General features: G+C 34.5%; 1 protein-coding gene across 1 annotated transcript in view; it reads left to right on the top strand.

Annotated features, from left to right (window-relative positions):
* The first annotated feature begins 2,390 nt into the window (after window positions 1-2,390).
* Window positions 2,391-20,237, top strand: part of LOC136038668 (nischarin-like) — a 78,737-nt gene continuing 60,890 nt past the window's right edge. The window contains exons 1-3 of the mRNA XM_065721941.1: window positions 2,391-2,524; window positions 15,070-15,255; window positions 19,502-19,666. Coding sequence (XP_065578013.1) covers window positions 2,435-2,524; window positions 15,070-15,255; window positions 19,502-19,666 — 441 coding nt within the window. The 5' untranslated portion in view covers window positions 2,391-2,434. The remainder of the gene's footprint in view (window positions 2,525-15,069; window positions 15,256-19,501; window positions 19,667-20,237) is intronic.

The raw sequence follows: 20,237 nt of genomic DNA, 5'->3' as shown, positions 1-20,237 counted from the left end.
CCGCGTCAATCACGTCGTCACAGCCCTTAGAAAGCTCAAAATCAGAGTTCTCCTGTATAATTTTCAGTATTGCGTGGTATTTTGTTCATTAACTTGAAATGTCAGTTCTTTAGTACGTCAGGGATTGCGTTACGAAAATCTTCCGCAACAATTTTATCAATGCGAACTAGCAGCTTATCGCCGGAGGGCTTGATAGTCTGCATAGCTTCGATGCCCTCTAGCTTGGTCAATGCCCAGCTTGCGTTTATCAGGATCATTCAAATCAGACAGAAAATTCGAAATTACAATTCTCGTAGGATCTTATGAAGGATGAGGGCTATGATTCGGTAGAGATGGAAAGTTCAGATCACAAGATGTCAGCTTATTACATATCATCTTTAGCGTAGTTTCCATTAAAGTTAGCTTATACAAAACTTTCGAATAAGCTGCTGCAGAAATTAATGGTATTTCCTTTGGAAAGATGATAGCAAAACTTGACTTGTTCATTGTTCATTTTCGCGAAAATCCAGCATATCATTTATACGCCTAAGTGAGTCCAGATCATCCTTTCGTTCCATTAAAGTTTAGTTAAGAGAGGCACAAGAACAGAATTCCACTTTTGCGCTTTTTATAACATTCTCATTAAAAAAAGCCAACGGTATATCCAGCAAAAGAGTCATCATCAGTTTTTGCCCGGAGATCCACATGTATTAAGTTCAGCAAAATAAGTAGCGGATTGGCTTATAGAATCTGATTCTTTTGTTTTTACCATTTCATAAGCGAGTCCAAACTCAAAATCTTCAATTAGACCACTAACCCGCAAATAATTCATGCCACAGAAGCCAGTGTTAATAATTAATTTCTGAATTGTATTCACTGCACAGGAACAAATTAAATAACCTGAATAATTATTGGCCTTATAAATCCCGTGGCAGATAAAATCTATGGGAAGTGTGTATGCTCGAATCGCCTATCCCCAGCAGTTTAAGGATTAAAAGTGCAGCCAGTACTACGGTGCTTGATGTCCGCTATCGCTTCCTTCTGCACAGTCTATCTCTAGCAATGCAAGAAAAACGCCTTGGCACACCTAAATTGAATCCAGTTTAAATGCAATAATTAATCATTTAAGATTGAAATAAATATTTTGAAAGTAGGTTCGTAGACCACAATACATTTAATGCGTATCAAAAAGTCTTCAAATGCTCTTAATTGCCTCTGGCTACTGAATTAATTCAAGAACATACTGGATTACAAATTTAATAAATCTAGATAGATGTTTTTACTTTGAACTCTGATTATACTGATCAAAAAGTCTTAAACCCATGTAATTCCATAATAAACTACATACAAGCTTTTAAGCACAATTTTTTGGAGCATTACCGCGGTTTCACACTGCTAATAAGTTACCTATGCTAAGTGGCTTTTGCTAAGGAGCTTAAGTAAATTGGGTTCACATTGAATTTTGCCTATCACACCTTCACTTTCATAAGCTCTATAACGGAAGCTTTTCTAAATTATATAATTTTCAAAAATGAGGATGAAGAAGCAATATGTATGATAATCATTATTTAGATATAAAGACATTGATGGTTCTGAAAAAACAAACCAGAACTAATATAATTTTTGTGCCTTGGATTGTACAAAAAAGGCCCTGCCTGGATTATGTCTATTATCCAACAGTCTAATGTATCCATGACCAATTCGAATCATTTTCTCTCTAAGTTGATTAAATTACGAATGTTAAGTTTAAATGTTTTCGTTAAATATATGACTGTTCATATCATTTACTAACCAATAAAGTAAACATTCCACTTAATGCCTTTTTTATGGTCTTTACGAATATGATAGTCGCTTGAATCGCAAATTCAAATTTAAGCACTTTTTGACCTAATCTAACCTAAACCAACCTAACTTAACCTAAACTAACGTTATTATAAATAATTTTGGCACTGAGAAAATGTAGTATTATTTTGTCGAAAACGACCAAGAAAACGGCGCTAAGAAAACATAGTATTATTTTGTGAGAAAACGACTGTTAACTCATACTTTAATCGAAAATTCGTCATTTTTAAGAGCTCAAAAAGAGCTCATATAGGAATTTTGATGTGGAAGCGATTATTTTAGTCGTCGAGAGCATAAAAAAGGTATTGAATGGTATTTTCACTTTATTGGTAAGTCAATAATATATGAAGAGTCATATATTTAGCATGTTTTCAACTTTGTAATTAGCTTACGCTCTGGAGCTTAAGTTGGTCACGCTACGGAGCTTATGGGGCCTATGAACCTTAAGTGGGAAAGTTTAGAAGAGCTATTTAGCTAATATGAAACCGCCATCATTACATAGTAAAACTACTACAATAGTTTTCACTCACCTACTTTTTTTTAAGATGTTAGTTATTATGATTTGATTTGGCAACGTTGCACTCATTGACTTTATAATTCAAATTTTTAGAACATGGCACATCTTGAATTAACAGCAGACAATTTAGAATTATCAATTCCCTATACTGAAAAGGGTGAAAGATGCTGTGTTTATGTAATAAAGGTAGATTGTGACTGATCGAAAATTCTTCAAGATTTTAAACTCTCAGTTACGCTGGGTACCCAGGACTGGAGCCTAGTAAAATTAAGTGATACACTAGATCTTTGTATAAGCAGAGTAAGCAATTGTTTTTCAGGTAAAGTTATTGGTAACAGTCTTGTCCATGTATTATTTGGAAGACTGTCCTGAGAAAAAAGAACATTTGATATCATACTCAACACTTTCCAAATATAATGGTTGCTACAATGACAAAATTAGGCCAAATAATGCCCAGATGAGTTTAAGTATTATTTTATTATGTTTCTCATCATCAGATAATTCAAGGTACCAATTTGGTAAAGTTATAGCAGTTCATATAACTGACTTACCAATAAAGTAAACATATCACTTGATGTCTTTTTTTATGCTCTTTACAAATATAATAATTGCTTCTACCTTAAATTCAAATTTAGGCACTTTTTGAGCTCTTAAAAATGACAAATATTCAAAAAATTATGAAGTTCATATAACTGACTTACCAATAAAGTGAACATATTGCTTGATGCCCTTTTTTATGTTTATTATAAATGTAATAAAAGCTTCTATTGCAAATTCAAATTAAGCACTGTTTGAGCTCTTAAAAATGACAAACTTTCAATTAAAGTATGACTTATTGCTTGTTTTCTACAAAATAATGCTACATTTTCTCAGCACCATCTTTTCCATAATTTTTGAAAAAATAATGCTACATTTTCTCAGTGCTAAAATTATTTATAATATGGTTAGGTTAGGTTAATAACTGCTTAAATTTGAATTTAAGGTAGAAGCAATTATTATATTCATAAAGAACATAAAAAAAGGTATCAAGTGGTATATTCACTTTATTGATAAGCCAGTTATATGAACTGCTATAGTTTTACTGCCAATTTAAATCAACAAATAAAAATTACTAAATCTCTGAAGTTCTATGATAACCCATGGCTACATCTAGGCATTGACTCATAGCCAAACTAGAAGCAACTCAGAAGTTGTAAAGAGCTAGGCTATTTAGCTAATGTGAAACTGGCATCATTAGAAATAAAAGCTGCTACAATAGTTTTTACTTGCCTACTTTTTTTTCATTAAGACATTAGTTATTATAATATGATTTGGCAACTTTTCAATTGTGGATGTAATAATTAAAATTTTTCACAAATGGTATATCTTGAATTAACAGCAGACAATTCATAATTATCAATTTTCTATACTGAAGAAGGACAAAAGAAGCTGTGTTTATGTAATAAAGGTAGACTGTAAGTGATTAAAATTCTTCAAGATTGCCTTCCTAGATTTTGAAAAATGCCTTTTCACATATTTTCATTGGAAAATGATACATTTGCTCCCTATACTATGAAAAACAAATTTGCCCCCTCCCCTGAATTTTAGTAAATTAATGCCACCATCAATAGTTTTATCTCCAGAAGGCTGGTTGCAGAAACTATAGAGGGCCTCATTTGGCTAGAATTAAAAGTTATAGTACCCTTTTTAAGAGTCAAAATTAATTGGAGGATGATCTGCCCCATATTTAAATAAAAATGTGATCCAATCAAAGTTCCTAGGGCTATAAATAATGTCAATTGTCAAATATCTACAAAGATGTTTTATACTGAAAAATGGGACTAGTTTCATCTGAGCTGTCCAACTAGCTTGAAACTTTCAGGAATCATTCTTTTGCTCCAAAGAGTCAAACAATTTGTTGTACAAGGTGGCAGGTAGCTGGGCCAGAAATAGGACACAAATATCTGTGTCCAATCAGTTTTAAAGTTTAAGATGTAATTACTTGGCCTCAAAGGAACTTAATATACAAAATGTTCCTAGGCTTGCCCCCTCCTCCATAAAAAAGGGTCTATCCCCCCCCAAATGGGGACAGAAAATGGCCAAAAAGTGTTTTTCTCTTGGCTACTGCATACTTACTTACTTGTACCTGGGTCATGTTTGAGCCTTGTCCAGGCCCATCATGGCATCCAGAATTTGTTGACATGCATCTCTCCATTGCTCTCTTTCAAGTGAGATTGGCTTGATCAACTGGATCCATTGTCTATTCCATTGGTGCCTGTGCTTCTTGAAACCTCCCATTGGCTCGAGGTCAGCTCTAACTCTTGATAACCATGTCTTTTTTGTCCTCCAGGCTTCTTCTTCCAGTGCGCAAGGGGTTGGCATTTCAAGCACTGTTTGCTGAATGAGTCATCCAGTCAGTGCAGTGTATGCCCAAACCATCATAGACATCTTGCTTTGACAACATCAGAGACAAGTGGTATATCACCACATCTTCTTCTGATGACATCATTACAGACGCGGTCAGAGAGACACTGGCCAAGAATACTGCAAAGGCACTTGTGGTGGAAGACATTCAGGTTATTAGCTTCCCCAGCTCTGAGGGGCCACGTTTTGCAACCATAAAGAAGCACAGAGAGGACCAAAGCCTTATATATCTGGAGCTTTGTTTGAAGGGAGATTTCATTTCGTAACCAGAGGCACTTCTGAAGCTGGATGAATGCTGCCCAGGCTGTGGAGATATGGCTTTGTATTTTGCTTAGAGCTTCACCCTTGGGATTTATTAGGGAGCCTAGATATTTGAAATTCTGGACGTCCTTGATTGGGATGCCATTCAATGTGATTGGAGTTTCATCTAGCCCAGAGGTGCACATTGATTTTGTTTTTGATTGGCTGATCTTTAGTCCAGTAGCAAGGGATCTAGCAGCAATGTCGTCTATCATGAGCTGTGCTTCTATTATCGACTCAGCCAAGATATCCACATCATCAGTGTAATCAAGGTCTGTTATTGATAGTTCTGGACTGATTGTCACACCTCTGTATTTGTCAAGAGTCTTCATGATCTGGTCAATGACAAAGTTAAATAAAATAGGCGATAAGGCACAATCCTGTCACACTCCTTTGTCAATTGATATTTCTTTTGAGATTTCTCCATCAGCTCTTATAAATGCCCTCATTCCCACGTAATAAGCCTTAATTAAACAGACTATCTTTTTGGGAACACCATCATCCCTCATTGCATCCCAGATGGCAATTCTCTTTACCAAGTCAAAAGCCGTTACAAAGTTGATAAAGACTTGTATTGTTTCCTGCTGGTGTATAAGGCGGTGTTCCAGGATCTGTCTCAGGCCAAAAATATCATTGCAGCATCCCATACAAGGTCTGAATCCTGCTTGATTTGGCCTCATCTGATCATTTCTAATATTTCTTAACCTATTTAATACTATTATTGTGAAAACTTTTGCAGAAATGGGTATCAGGGAAATTCCTCTATAATTTTTACAATCAGCTCAATCCCCTTTCTTAAATACAGGAATTATTATAGAGGTCCTCCACTCTTCAGGAATGTATTCTTTGACCCAGACATCCATGAGTAAGTTGTGGAGCTGTTGATAGCCGCTTCTGGAAGGGCCTTGAGAAGTTCAGCTGGTAATTCGTCAATGCCAGGGCTTTTATTATTTTTTAATAGTTTTACGGCATGAATAATTTTTTCTCTGCTTGGAGGGGTGATATTGCAATCCTCATACACAGATGTTGACTCAGAACTGCTGTGGGATGGAATGGGTTGGCTGTGGTCATTTTCTGATGGATGAAGAAGCTCCTGGAAGTGAGCACGCCATCGTTCGATGCGATCTTCTTTGCTCGTGAGAAGCTTGTTTCCTTACTAAGTAGCGTGGGGGTAGATCTTTGCTTCTTTTTCCCGGCTGATTCTCCTAGGAGCTGGTAGAGTGTCCGTTAATCATTGCGTGCAGCAGCTTTTTCCATTTCACAGGCTACATTAGACCAATATGCTTGTTTGTCTGCCTTAGCAGATTTGTGACATTCTTGGCGGAGTGCTTTAAAAGAAGCAGAGTGTTTATCAGTCATTAGTTTCTTCCTTAAAGAGAGTTCTTTTGTCTTCTGAGAAATCCATCTTTTGGGTTTTTTTTCCCTTACTCCGAGAATTTCTGTAGCTGCCTCTTTCACTTGATTTCGGAACTTAATCCAGCGCTTTTCTATATTTAGTGATGGGTTAAAATTTTCTTGCTCGGTCATGGCACTTGTCTCGGTATCAGAAATTGCTTGATTGGTCTTAAATTCTCGGTCATTATCTTGCAACGCCGTGAAACGGTTTGTAAGTTCAAGCATAAAGGTCTCTTTGATTTCAGGGAGTTTGAGTTTCACTGTGTCTAGGATGCGTCTTGGTGCAGATACTTTTTTGGAGCTGAGTCTGAATCTAACTTTTGATTTTAGTAATAAATGGTTGGATCCACTTTTTGATCCAGTGTCCGCCCCTCTGTATACTCTCGAGTCTTTAATCATTGACTTCCAGCAACAAGAAATGAGTAAATAGTCAATTTGGGCGCGGGTTTGACCATCTCGGGATCTCCAAGTGTAAGTGTGGCAAGGTTTGTGTTTAAACCATGTATTAGCCACACTGAGATTATTCAACATAGCAAACATGAGAAGTCTAACTCCGTTAATGCACCGGTCGCCCAAACCGTGGTTGCCAATGGCCCATTCAGAATCGTTTAGTCTTGTGCCAATCCTGGCATTGAAGTCACCACCGATCACGAGGATGTCCTTACGAGGAATTTTATTCATAGTCAGTTGGAGGTCAGCATAGAATTTGTCTTTCAAGTGGTCAGGGGCGTCACGAATAGGGGCATATACAGATAGTATTGTCAGGTTATTACTCTGACCTTTTAAACAGGCCATCACAATTCTGTCAGACACTGCTTCATAGTCAAGGAGTCCTGATGCGATCTTGGGTGTCATGATTGTTCCCACTCCTGCGAGGCCGGATCCATCCATTGGGCCAGAATTGAATAGTATGGCCTTTTTACCCGGAATGGCTATTAGGTCAAGTGTCGTTTGTCCATTTAATCTTGTCTCTGAAACACAGAGTATGTCAAGGTTATATGAATAAAATTCTTCAGCTACGAAGGCTTGCGTTAGTGAACATTTGATGGAACAGAGGTTCCAGGTGCCGATATTCAGGCCATGTCTCCTTGATAGTATGGTAGCTAGCTCACTTTTCGACGAGGTCGCCAGCCTTGACGCATTGCTTAATGCTGGGAATGCCGTAGCCAAATTCGCTCTCATATTAGACATATTCAACATAATTCTGGATGTTTCTTGGGTATGATTAACCACAGGGGCCTCAGTCCTAAGGGTCACCCAGAGCACGTTGGCCGTCACTTCGCTTGGCGTGGAGCTAGGTGACGTTTACACCCTCTCACCGCTATGAGGTGTGCTGGCGGGTTTGCTCTACTGCCTAGAGACGGAAGGGGGGAGCATCCTTGCTTGCAACGCCACCACCGCCGTGGCAATTTGCAAGCTTAGCTTCCACCTTTGCTCCCACCTAGGTGATTCAAGGGCAATAGACCTCCCTTGTGTGCATTCTCTGTTACCTCTGTAGCCTCATGATATTGGATCAGAATATTAAAATAGTCATTTTGTTAAGGAATATCAAAAGGCCTAACAACTATACATTTGTGGTTGAAATCTTGTCACAGCCTTAGGGCAATGTCCTTAAACAATATAAATTACCTATTATTCACAGGTAGTTTTTAGTATAAAAGACAACTATGCTTACTTCTGGTTTTATTAGTTTAGAGCTCTTAGGGATCATTGCTAGTTTAGGATTCTCAGAGTTTCTCAAAGTGTACCCTGGAAACAACACACACATCTGAGTAAGTCAAAAGATTCTCTATGTGCCTTCAAGCTCAAATTTTCTGCAATACCTTAGAAACGACATGGGGGTCAGGTTAAAACTTTCAGAGGAGCTTTTGGGAAGGGGACATGTAGAGGTGGAGCTGTGACTTGAGGGAGAGGGTAGAACTTAATCAAAATAGACTGTGGCCATCCAGGTTATCAAAATAGCATATTTGCATTATCCCAAGAACAACTTGGGCAGATCAAAGAGAAATTTTTAGGGTGTGTTAGGGGGCCAAGTGGGCCTTTAATTTTGTATGTGAGGAGAAAGACAGAGTCAAAGTAGAAAAAACCTGTTCCAGGCAATCCAAATGGTTTGCTGCAATATCTTGGGAACAACAGGTGAGGATTGGGTTGAAACTTTTAGTGTAAGGGAAGTAAAGTTTCTGTTCTGCCTAAAAGTTATGATGCTATTAACCCCAGAGAAACTTCAAATCTGGTTACAGGGAAGTAGCAAGGCAAATGAAAAGAAAGTGCAAAAACCTGGACAACTAAAATAATCTACCTGTAATAATTTAAGAAAAAATCAGGAATTGTGGCAAAACTTCAAGGGAATGTTTTAGGAAATTAAGGGAAATTCAAAACTATGCTCAGATTAAGAAATAAGAGTGATAAAACAGGACTAAGAATTTTTTTGGAATATTGAAACTTTTATTTGTATCTTACTTTGTCAAGGGAACCTGTTTGCACAAGAGAAACTTGAAAAAAACATGATTTCGCTAAAAGTGGGATCAAAACTTTTTTTCCAATCAGCAAGGACTTATAACACCATTGTTCAGCCATTTGACCATGAATATTTTTTGTCATTCCAGACAAAAAACTAAAAGTTTTGAGATGTTAAAAAATAAGGCTTAATAATCAGTCTCTCTAATGAGCTTGAAAATGACCTTCATGAGTTTCCTAGTCAGGCAAACCTCCAATACAGAAAAAAAAATTTGAAACTAGCTTTGACTGCATTAGTTTGTCATGTCAGAAAATGGACCCATATTTTTTCTCTGATAGGTTTATAACTTACTGAGCTTGGCAGACCTTAATGTAGTCAAAATATTTTGCAGATTTGTTGTATGTATGTGACATCTGAAAATAGGCCAACATATTTTGTATTATCTGATCAGCTTTCACAGTAAATAGAATGGACCATAACATGGAGGATACGTCTTGGGAAGAAGAATATGGCCATGTTAATTTTTGGCCTGGCAAATTTTTATTTGTTTTGAATGTGTGTCTGCTCCTCAATTAAGTTTTAGGTGAAAAGGAACCCAAATTAAGAAAAAAGATTGAGAAAATAAATTTGGTTGCATTGATTCTTTATGTATTATGTTTTGTTTTTAAGACAGCAAAACAGAATACTTTTTAATAGATGACCTTGTTTTCATTTATGAAAATAAAGCAATAAACTAACAAACAAACCATTAAAACAAAATCTATCATAAGAAAGATTTTATAATAAAATAGTGTTCAACATATACAAATATTCATGGGTGTTTACTGAACTCAAGTCAGGATCATCAGCCCCCAAACAGATTTTTAACCCATGTGGATAATAATCCCCCTCCTCATCTATCCTAAATTCTAAGTAAAGCTATTATTAATATTCATTGCCTAAAGGTACTGTTATTAAAAATTATGACTAAATACTTATATTCTTACCATTAAACATGCCATATCAGGTTTCTGCACCAGCTATTCCAAACTTGCTGCAGTGAAGTATAGTTATAGTAAGCATGTACTTGCTAAACTATATGTTTCCCTAGCTATGCCTCATGCACTGTATATTTCACCACTTTGGGATTTGCTGTCTAAAACAGAGCAGTTTTATTTTGAAAGAATATTGCATTATTGACCCTTTAGATGTAGTGGATTCAATAGAGTGTAATGTGTTTAAGAGAAGTTTAAACTGTTTACTTCATTTTATTCTATTTAATATTATTTACCATTGCTGTTTGGATTAACTTTGTATTATTTATTTTTTCTTGTTTAGAAGTTGATCTTTCTTTATGTATTTTTTTTTATTTACTCTTCCTTTTTTTATGTTGTAAGCATGCAAAAATAAACTTATTTTATTGCTCAAACTTTGATTCAAATTTAAATTACAATCCAACATTCTAATTCTTATACAAAAAAAATACCTTCAGGAAAATTCCTAATATTGACCAAAAATAAAACTGTCAATTAGAAACAAGCAGAACTTAAAATAATTGTTTTTCTAAAAATGTAGTTTTTCAAAGAAAAGTAAAAAGCAATATTAAAACCTAAGATAAGCAAAATAAAGTATTATTATAATTCAAACTTAAGGTGAAGAGAAATATATTATAATGAATAAATGAAAACAACACAAACAAAAATTGAAGTTAATAACCACATCAAATGAAAAGATAACATATACTACTATAGATGAATAAATGGATACTATAATAAACAGAAATTAAAATGAAAAATCCAGCCAAACTTAAAGCTACCACAAACAGGAGGAGAGATAGGGTTGCTACCCTTTAAATGTTTAAAGACCAGAGCAGCATTTGTGCTTCACTGGATATGAAATAAATTTTGAACATTTTTTGTTTTATAATTTCAACACTGTTGAACCAAAATTTGTTGGGTTTCTAACTAACCGTCAGACCTTCGTGAGGCTTAGAGAACTTAAGAATTAGTCTTGTTTGGGGCTGTATCCAGGATTTTTTTTTTTTTTTGGGGGGGGGGTCTATAACAGTATCTAACTATAATTTATTATTTATTTTGATTAATTTGAAAATTATTTTACACAAAACAAGTTTTTCTAAGAAAAGTAAATAGTTCCATTTAACCGAAAATGAGCAGAAATAGAGAAATACCCTTTCTATAAAAACCTTATGTATCCCTGAAGTATAAATTAAAACCCTTACCCTGAGGGCTTTAAGGGGTGGTGGTGTCATCCTCAAAGACATAATTTCCAGATCTTTCAACTATGCTGAACAAAATGGCTATCTCAAAAATTTTTGAGAAATGATGGGCGTGGTGGGGGGGGGGAGTTGCCCTCCAGGTATTTTCGAATATTTAAAGGAGTACTAGTCCTTTCAATTTCTAATTGAATGATCCCCTTTCGAAGTTTCTACAACAAATCTTTCTATACAAAGTAACCTGGTAGAAAAACAAAAAAATAAATACTTTGTACCCACATTGCTCTTTACTTAGACAGCATTGTTTTACTGCTTATGGTTACTCTTTGTTTTGGGTCCCATTTATTAGTTCATAGGGATTTATGTTTGTTTCAAGTTGATTTATTGTATGACTTTATTCCTGATTGTCAGTTTTAATATTGCTCTTCATTTTTTTTAAGCTTCTTTCTTTGGAAAGCGTTTTTAGATTTTTTTTTTTTTTTTTTTTTTTTTTTTTTTTTTTTTTTTTTTTAATTGACTTAGTATTATTTCTAATTAAGTTTAGCAATACTTGTAACAATTGTTTTCCTTTTTTCTGCTTTAGATGCAAAATGTCGAATTGTAACTTTTAATTAGAACAAGATTGAGTAATCAGGCATTTCTGATCAAGACTGGTTTGTGTTGTAATTTTTTTTGTAGTAATTCTACTTTAAAATTTCGGCTGAATAAGGAGGAATTGAAAATCTGCATAAGTTTTAGTCTTCTATTGGGCTGAAGCTATCATGACCCCCCATCCTTAAGAAACCTTTGAATATACTCATATCTTAATCCATGATTTTTTTTCAGAGTAATCTTTAATGTTAAATTTTGCTTTAATGGTTTATCCGTTTAAATAAATGTATGTCAAGATCATCTATTAAAAAGGGTCCTGTTTTGCTGTTACAAAATATTAAACACAAAAATGAAATAGGACATCTCTGATCAGTAAAGCCAGATTTGTTTCCTTTTTTTGTTTTAATTGAGTTTCTTTTGGTCCTGAATTAACATATGTATATGCCTTGAAGTTGTAAAACATACCAGGCTAAAAAAAATTTTGTTTTCAGTCCATAGAATTAATTTAGCTTTAATCTTTCTTTGCAATTTATTGTCCTTGTTGAGGTCTTCTTTATCCAGTCTGCTTACCCTGAAAGTTTCACGCCAATTCTAGAAAAATAATACTCGGCCTTTTTTGCTGTTTCATGAACAGCAAATTTCTGAACAGCTTATTTTTTTGATCCAAATAGTTTTTCCCCTTATGTTTGTTCAGCAATCAGCAAAAAATGTTTTCCATGGTTTTGTTATACTTGAGATCCTATTTTCTCTGTCTTTGTGTCCCCTAAGTCTGATAGAATTGGAGAAAAAGTTGGCATTCTAATTGGCAACATTCAAAATACTTGTATGCTTGTTTTCATTGATATTTTGCCCAGTTTACATGCATTGCAAATCACATGCCTATGAGAGATGAAACAAAATTAGGGCCCATTTTTGGGCTTCTCAAAACGAATGAGCCAAAATTAGTTTCAAAATCTTTTCTTTGTAGAAGCCCACCTAGCCAGGAAACTGAGGAATTGTCTTTTTCAAGCAAACTTAAGAGACGGAATCTAAGCCCCCATTTTTTTGCCTTCTGAAACTTTGAGTCTTTTGGTCTGGAATGATCAAATATATTTAAAGTAAATCAACTGAGATGAACAAAAGTATTACGAACCTTTGCTGACTGGGAAAAATTAGTCTATTTGGGGGGGGGGGTCAAATTTTTTGAACTTTTCCTGTGCACATGGGTCCCCTTGCTACCTTTTGCTTTACCCTACTGCTTGAATAGATTCAAAAATCTACAAAAGTATTACAACAGAACTTTTAGATGGTTTAAAGACGCATATTGGCTCCATATTCGACTCCCCTAAATGCAAAATGTAAAGTCCCCCTGTCTCTCCCCTTCAGAATTGAATTATGGGAAGGGAGAGAGTTGACATAAATAAAAAAGAACTTTTGAATCTAGGCTATGGCATATCTGTAATATCTTAGGAATAGCTTAGGAGGTGCATTTTAAATTTTCAGGTAGTGTGCATGTCTGTGTTTTGGACTTAAAATTTGGTTTTAAATGGGGGGGGGGTCAACTCGTTGTCTCCAGTCAATATAAAAAAAATTGTGTTTCAAGTCCCCATGGAAATAATAATTTTCATGTCTAAATAATAAAGTAAATCAAAAGATACTAAGTAGTACCAGGTTACCAAAATAAGGTATTTCCAAAATCTTGAGGGTGCCTTTGGGTATCAATTTGAAATTTACTGAAAGTTTTTGGGGGCTAAGTGGACCTCAGGTTTCTGATTTGGGGGGGGGGCTGGGGGCTTATAAATTTGTCTTCTCTGATTTACCTAAGCACTTTTGGACTGTACTCCTTTATGGAATCTGTAATCTGTTTGTGGTCAAGTTGGAAGTTAAATAAATAAACACCATGTATTGCCAGGAGATCAAACTTAAAACGAAAGGAAACGAAGACAAATTTAAATTTAAAACACGTGAAATTATTCTGTATTTAAGGGGACTGCATCTTTCTCAACATGTCTCTCTTCACGTTAAATTTTTTTAGTACTTCAAAAAAGTTTCTTATTCCAGTTAAATGGTCATTGTGTTTCAGGGGTCATTTTTAAAGGATTGGGACAAAGAGTGAAACTTGGAAAATTCCTTCCGCATAAAATCCCCTTTCCCTTAAGTTTTCCCCAGACAATTCCATCCTTGCTGAAAACCTCTTCTGTAAAAACTACCGTGAGCAATTCCATCTTCAAAATCCCTTTAATTTCAGTTGAAAAAAATCTGATCTTTTTCAATTCATACTGGAAATTCAACCCTAAATAGAAAAATTTAGCAGAAGGAAAAACTTCATAACTTACATCCCTTTCCCCAGGGCTTTGGGGGGTTACGTCTTCCGCAAAGGCATATTTTAGGACCTTTAAACTATGCTGGACAAAATGGCTATCTCAAACTTTTGATCAGATTACGTTGGGGAAAAAGGGGCGTGGGTTAGTTGCCCCCCAATCTTTTTGGTTGCTTGAAAAGGGCACTATAACTTTTAATTTCTGTCTGAATGAGCCTTCTGACTATTGTCTAGTACCAGTGGTTTGTTATAATCAGTTCTGGGGAAAACAAAAAAAGAGCAAAGAAAAGAAAACAAATGAACACACATTCGTGATCTTTCTTCTGCCCAAAAATTGAAAATTCCACATTTTTGCAGATAGAAGCTTGAAACCTCTGCAACAGATTTCTCTAATATGCTGAATCTTGTGGGGCTATTTTCATTAAGATAGTTTAAATCTTAAACTTCCGCTTTTTAAGAGTTTCAAATAGTATTGTACTTAGTTGCTCCTTACTTACATTTCATTGCCACAAACTGTTTGATTAGTTTCAAGAAGCATTAAATGTAAAGTTTTTAAAGTATAAAATTTGAAAGTTCAAAACTTCTGATTCGACGCTCTTTGACCATAGGTTTTAAGAAAAGGGTCTTTGACCGATTCGACGCTCTTTGACTATAGGTTTTAAGAACAGGGTCATGACTGTAAAAAATCTCCATCTCCATGTTGTAAAACACACTAAAAGTATTTCAGCAATCAATAAAAAATAAAATTCTTTACAATATACATCTGGAAATTCAAAACTTTTCATATATGCTATTAATATAATGTAATTCTTTATTTGCCCTAACTCTGTTTGGCCCTTGTAATTTTAACACCAGAGGTGTCAAGAATCAAGATGCACCCACCCCCTCATTGTGCCTGACAAATTGGCAAAAAAATGAGTCTAAAGCTACGAAGGACGTATTATGATTTTACTAGGCCTAGTATCTTCATCTTTGTTTGTAAAAAAAGGAAGAAAAAACCGGGTGCTACAAAATGTCCCCCCTCTAGTTCCGGCTTTTGAGACTTCTAATTGGATCACTTAAATTTTCTGTAGGTTCAAGTTGGTCCAGTTTGGTGGCTTGTGAAGCATCGATACAATGATTTTTTCAAGATGCATGAAGAAATGGTATCCAATTTTGGGATTAGAAGAGACTTAATCCCTGTCAAAAGTCTTCTTCGAAAGAATGATACAGCTTTTGTTCAACAACGTCGGATTGATTTAGAATACTACTTAAAACAGGTAGGCAAAAGACAACTGTTTAATTCATTGACTTCTCTATTTCTATATGTTCCTCCTCCTGTATTCCTTTCTGTAGAAAGAGTTCTGTAAAAGATTTGGTGGAAGGATCCCTCCCTTTTGACCTTCAGTTTTAAAGCTTCGTTTATCTCAAGAAGAAATTTTATATAGCTTTTTATATAAGGAAAGACCTGTATAAGGCTCCACTAATTTTTTTTTTAATGTGAGAAGAATTATGCAGATTTTGCGTTTGTATGTTGTGGATTAACGACGCTTCTTGACTGCTAAAGGTCCTTGCGTTGCCCCTGTAGTATGTTGTTAAAGTAGATTTTGAACTCTGGGTCTTGTATTACCAAGTTAAGATCCATCCCACGGCGCTACCACAGTACATACAGTTTTTGTTGAAAACACTGCATCTGTTTTAAAGTATAGGTCATTTAATACTGTTAGACAAAAGCAGACTGCATAACTTCATAATGGATTTTCTATATGCATTTTTTGTATAATCTAAACATTTTCTGTATATTATTCTGTAATTTTACGTAAACGCATAATATGGAGCTGTTTTCTCCTAAGACTATCTAAAGGACTCGGCTGCATTTGAATCTCTTGAACCTAAATGTGAATTTCTTTTCGGGTTTTTTGCTGCAAAAAATCCCTGGTTTACCCAAAATTAGATGTCAACTTATGTTTAGTGACTTAATTCTGGTTTGATGCTGATAATTAAGTGTTCCTAAACACACACAATTTCCATGATTTTAAGATGTAAAAAATGTTCTTCATTTTCTTTTTATGCACATTTTTTGCAAGATAATTTTAATGCACAGTGTTTTGTAAGACAAGCTAATATTTATTTTCAAAAGACTCTCACAATCAAACAGTTTGTGGTAACGAACTGTAGTAAGGAGCGACCCGGCACAATAGTAACCATAACTCTAAAAAACGGAATTTTAATACCATTAGTTACATCAAAACAATCGTATTTTTATGCTGATTTTAAATATATAAGTTTCATCAAGTTTGATCTTACCCATCGAAAGTTACGAGCCTAAGAAAATTTGCCTTATTTTAGAAAACAGGGGAAAACACCCCCTAAAAGTAATTGGATCTTAACGACAATCACACCTTCAAATTCAGCGTATCAGAGAACCCTACCGTAAGAGAAGTTTCAAGCTCCTATCTACAAAAATGTGAAATTTTGTAATTTTTGCCAGAAGACAGATCACGGATGTGTGTTTATTTTTGTTTCTGTTTTTTTTTTTCTCAGGGGTGATCGTATCGACCGAGTTGTCCTACAATGTCGCGAGTGGGTTCATTCTAACGGAAATTAAAAGTTTTAGTGCCCCTTTTAAGTGATCAAAAAAATCAGAGGGCACCTGGTCCCCCTCCCATGCTCATTTTTTCTCAAAGTGACCGGATCAAAATTCTGAGATAGCCAGTTTGTTCAGTATAGTCGAAAAACCTAATAATTAAGTCTTTTGGGACTTAATCCCCCGCCGTCCCTCGGGGAGGGGCTGCAAGTTACAAACTTTGACCATTGTTTACATATAGTAATGATTATTGGGAAGTGTACAGACGCTTTCAGGGGGACTTTTTCGTGTTGAAGGGGGGGGGGAGAGGGGGTCACGTGGGTGGATGTTTCCATGGAGGAATTTATCATGAGGGAAGAGAACTTCCGTGAAGGGGTTGCAGGAGTTTCTAGCATTATTTAAGAAAAACAATGAGAAAATAAATAAATAAAAAAAAATCAGCTGGAAGTAAGGAGCAGCATTAAAACCTAAAAAGAACAGAAATTACTACGTAAATTTAGCGTAAAGAGCGAGGCGTTGCAGAGGGGACAACCCCTTCATATACGGAATAATTTCTGTTCGTTTTAAGTTTTAGCGTTGCTCCTTACTTGCAGTAAAAAACTTGTTTTTTAAAAATTTAATTCCTAAAAAAGCTGAATTCGACTCTTGTGTTATAGTAAAAAAAAAAAAAAAAAAAAAAAAAAAAAAAAAAAAAAAAAAAAAAAAAAAAAAAAAAATCTGAGAAAGCAAAACAAATGTCAATAATTAATCAAACAAGAAATCTATAAAAAAAAAATAAAAACGTTTAATAACAATCAGTACAAATTACTAAAAAATATGACATTAAATAATTTCGTGTCCACAAACTAATAACCAAGTTTGTACAATTAATGACGAAAAATAAAAGAGGGGAGTAGAGATAAGAATATACTTAAAAGACAATACATTATTGACAAATGACTATCACAATAAAAAAAAAAAAAAAACAAAAAAAAAACAAACAACAAAACAGCCAAATTTGCAATCCAAGTAAAACAGTCTAAAAATCAAAGCCAAAATCATTAAGAATAAGAGAAACAACCTGAAATATTGATAACTAATTGATTGAGAAGAAATATTGATTGTGTGAAAGAATAGATTAAAATTATAGCCTCAAGTAACGCGTGCTTTACCAAATGCTGTAGTTGTTTCTCATTAAAAAATGTCTTTGCCAACTTTGACTTTATTAGGTAGCTGTGTGCAACCTTGATGACCCATAATATCATTGCTGCTTTCTTTGCAGATGAAGGTAGGAATTCTAATAAAGTAACTTTCAGAGTTAGGCACTTCCTAAGCTTATACTTTCTTGATAGACATGTTAATCGCTATCTAATTAAGTCATTGTTCTTGAAAATCCTGTTTATGCATACCCTCTAGGATATTTAGAATCAAGCCGATATTAAAAATAAATATTAACAGAAAAATAACAAATTTTGGCCCCAAAATTGGCTGCCCCATGGCACGATTTTCTTTGCAAAATATATTTTCATTTTGTAAATAGAAGATAAAAGATGGTTTTCAGTAGTAAGTTCCATGATTATCCACTGCCAAGTGGCCCCTCCTCCCAGGGCTGTTCTGAATTTAAGCTATCTCCTCTTCTCTTGGCCAGGTTGAATGGTTAAAGGTGTTTAATTCTATGAAAGGGTTTAATATATGCCAACAAATTCTATTATGGCCTAGAAATTGATGGTTTTTAAACGTTTTGTTTACGATTCATAATTTTGTAAATCCCTCACTCGATCAACAAAATCATATCTTATTTTCCCTTCGTTAAGAATAAAATATTATTTTCTATAAGAATAAATAGGTAAGTGATTTTATAACATACGAGTAGTCGATTAATTTTTTTTAACGTCAAGTGGGTTATTTTGAATACACAAGCTTCATTTGCTAAAGTTGTAATTCGTAGGCGCTGCAGGCTTTATTATTCATATTTATCTTTGTTATTATTTTTGTTATTTTTATCATTACTGTTGTTACAATAACATATTGTTTTTATAATATTCATGTTTTATTGATATTGTACAAATAAAAAGTTTAATAATTATTTTATTAAATTAAAATATTTTTTGATATCACTGGAATCTAATTATAAGAACATATCATATATTTATTCATTTTATTGTTATAATAATGTTATTGTCGTTATCGTTATTATTATTGTTAATATGGATGGGCTCTCTAAACTGAATCGAAGCTCATGCCACAAAGGACCAGTGCTTCCATACCAAAGAAAATCTAATTAGTGGTGGGTATCCTCTGGGTATATTTGCATAGAATGAAACTTTATGAAAAGACTGAAAGAGGATTTATTCTTAGGGGGTGGCTAAAATACTAAAAATCAAATCTTGGAAACTATGTTCAGTCGAAGGATTTCGTCATTTTTCTCCTTATAAAGAATATTGGGACTCTTACGGAATTATTTTTGTTGTAAAAGTTCTTGTTTCTTCTTTTTGTACATCAAATCGCAAAATTAGGAAGCGAAAATTGTCGTGCCAACTTCTACAGGATGAGAAAACCAATCAAATTTCTACAGCCTGGGGAAACCAATGAGTGCGGAAAGCTGATAAGATTAAAGAATCGAGCTCATCACCAAAAAGATGAATCAACACCAAATTATGGCACTTCGCATAATCTGCTGGCACTGGCCAGTAGTGTTGCTGCTTGTTGGGCTCTTGTAATAGGTATTTTTGTTCTTTTCTTAAACTAGGTCACGCGATACTGTCTTTTGTGCTAATATTTTCAATTCCTATTTTACCTATGTTAAGTTTCTCAGTTTCTTATTCCCTTGAACTGAATCGTTTGATGAAGCATTGTAAGTCCGAAATGTTCTTCTTTTGTTCCCAAACAATATCTCTTAAATTGCACTACATCAGAATATCTTGTTCATTCTAGTTTCTATTAATCATTATTCTTTTTAGATGGTTCAGTTTCTGTCGCAAAGTCTGCCTCAGTCACTGAAGAATTTTCTTTGCATGTCGGATTACGAAATATATTCAGTCGTCCAGCGATTGGCTCGTCTATTTTCAGAGAAAGGAGAAGCTATTCTTGCATCTGATGAGTTCTTCGCGCTAGATAGCGTTGAGGTTAGTGTATCACTAAGACGGAATTTTTAACATTCAGTACCTTTCTTCATCCTAAACTTTAACTTGTTCTTAAGTGCTAGTTTTGCATAATTTATAAAACATGGGGGAACAAACAAGTAAATGCCGAAAGCAAGCGAAATATTGCCCGAGTTGGGAAAAAATATGATGCTTTTCTTTCAAAGAAATATTTTTCTGAACCTTCTTCCTCCTTCCTGAAAGAAAATTTTGAAAGGCTGGCTTATCTTTGGGAAGATTTCTGCGGGCTGTGGTGAACAAGCAGTTTATTGAGATATCAATCAAGGCTCATAACAGATTGCAATACTTAGTCCTATGCTGGACTGCAAATATAAATCCAATATTCTAATCCTTTCGTGAAAATTCAATTGTTTTTATCAATTAAAAAGAACGGGATCATAAATTTAAAAACGGGACATAAATTGACTTAAAAAAGGTATTCAAATTTTTATTATAAAAAATATTAAAAAGCGATTTTAAAACTCAAAATGAGGAGAAATAAAGTCAAAACGAAACTAAGATCTAAAAAGATTAAAAATGAATATGAGTGACTAGC

This window comes from Artemia franciscana, chromosome 18 (assembly GCF_032884065.1).
Source record: "Artemia franciscana chromosome 18, ASM3288406v1, whole genome shotgun sequence".
NCBI classification, from domain to species: domain Eukaryota; kingdom Metazoa; phylum Arthropoda; class Branchiopoda; order Anostraca; family Artemiidae; genus Artemia; species Artemia franciscana.
This window is presented reverse-complemented; position numbering and strand designations above follow the sequence as displayed.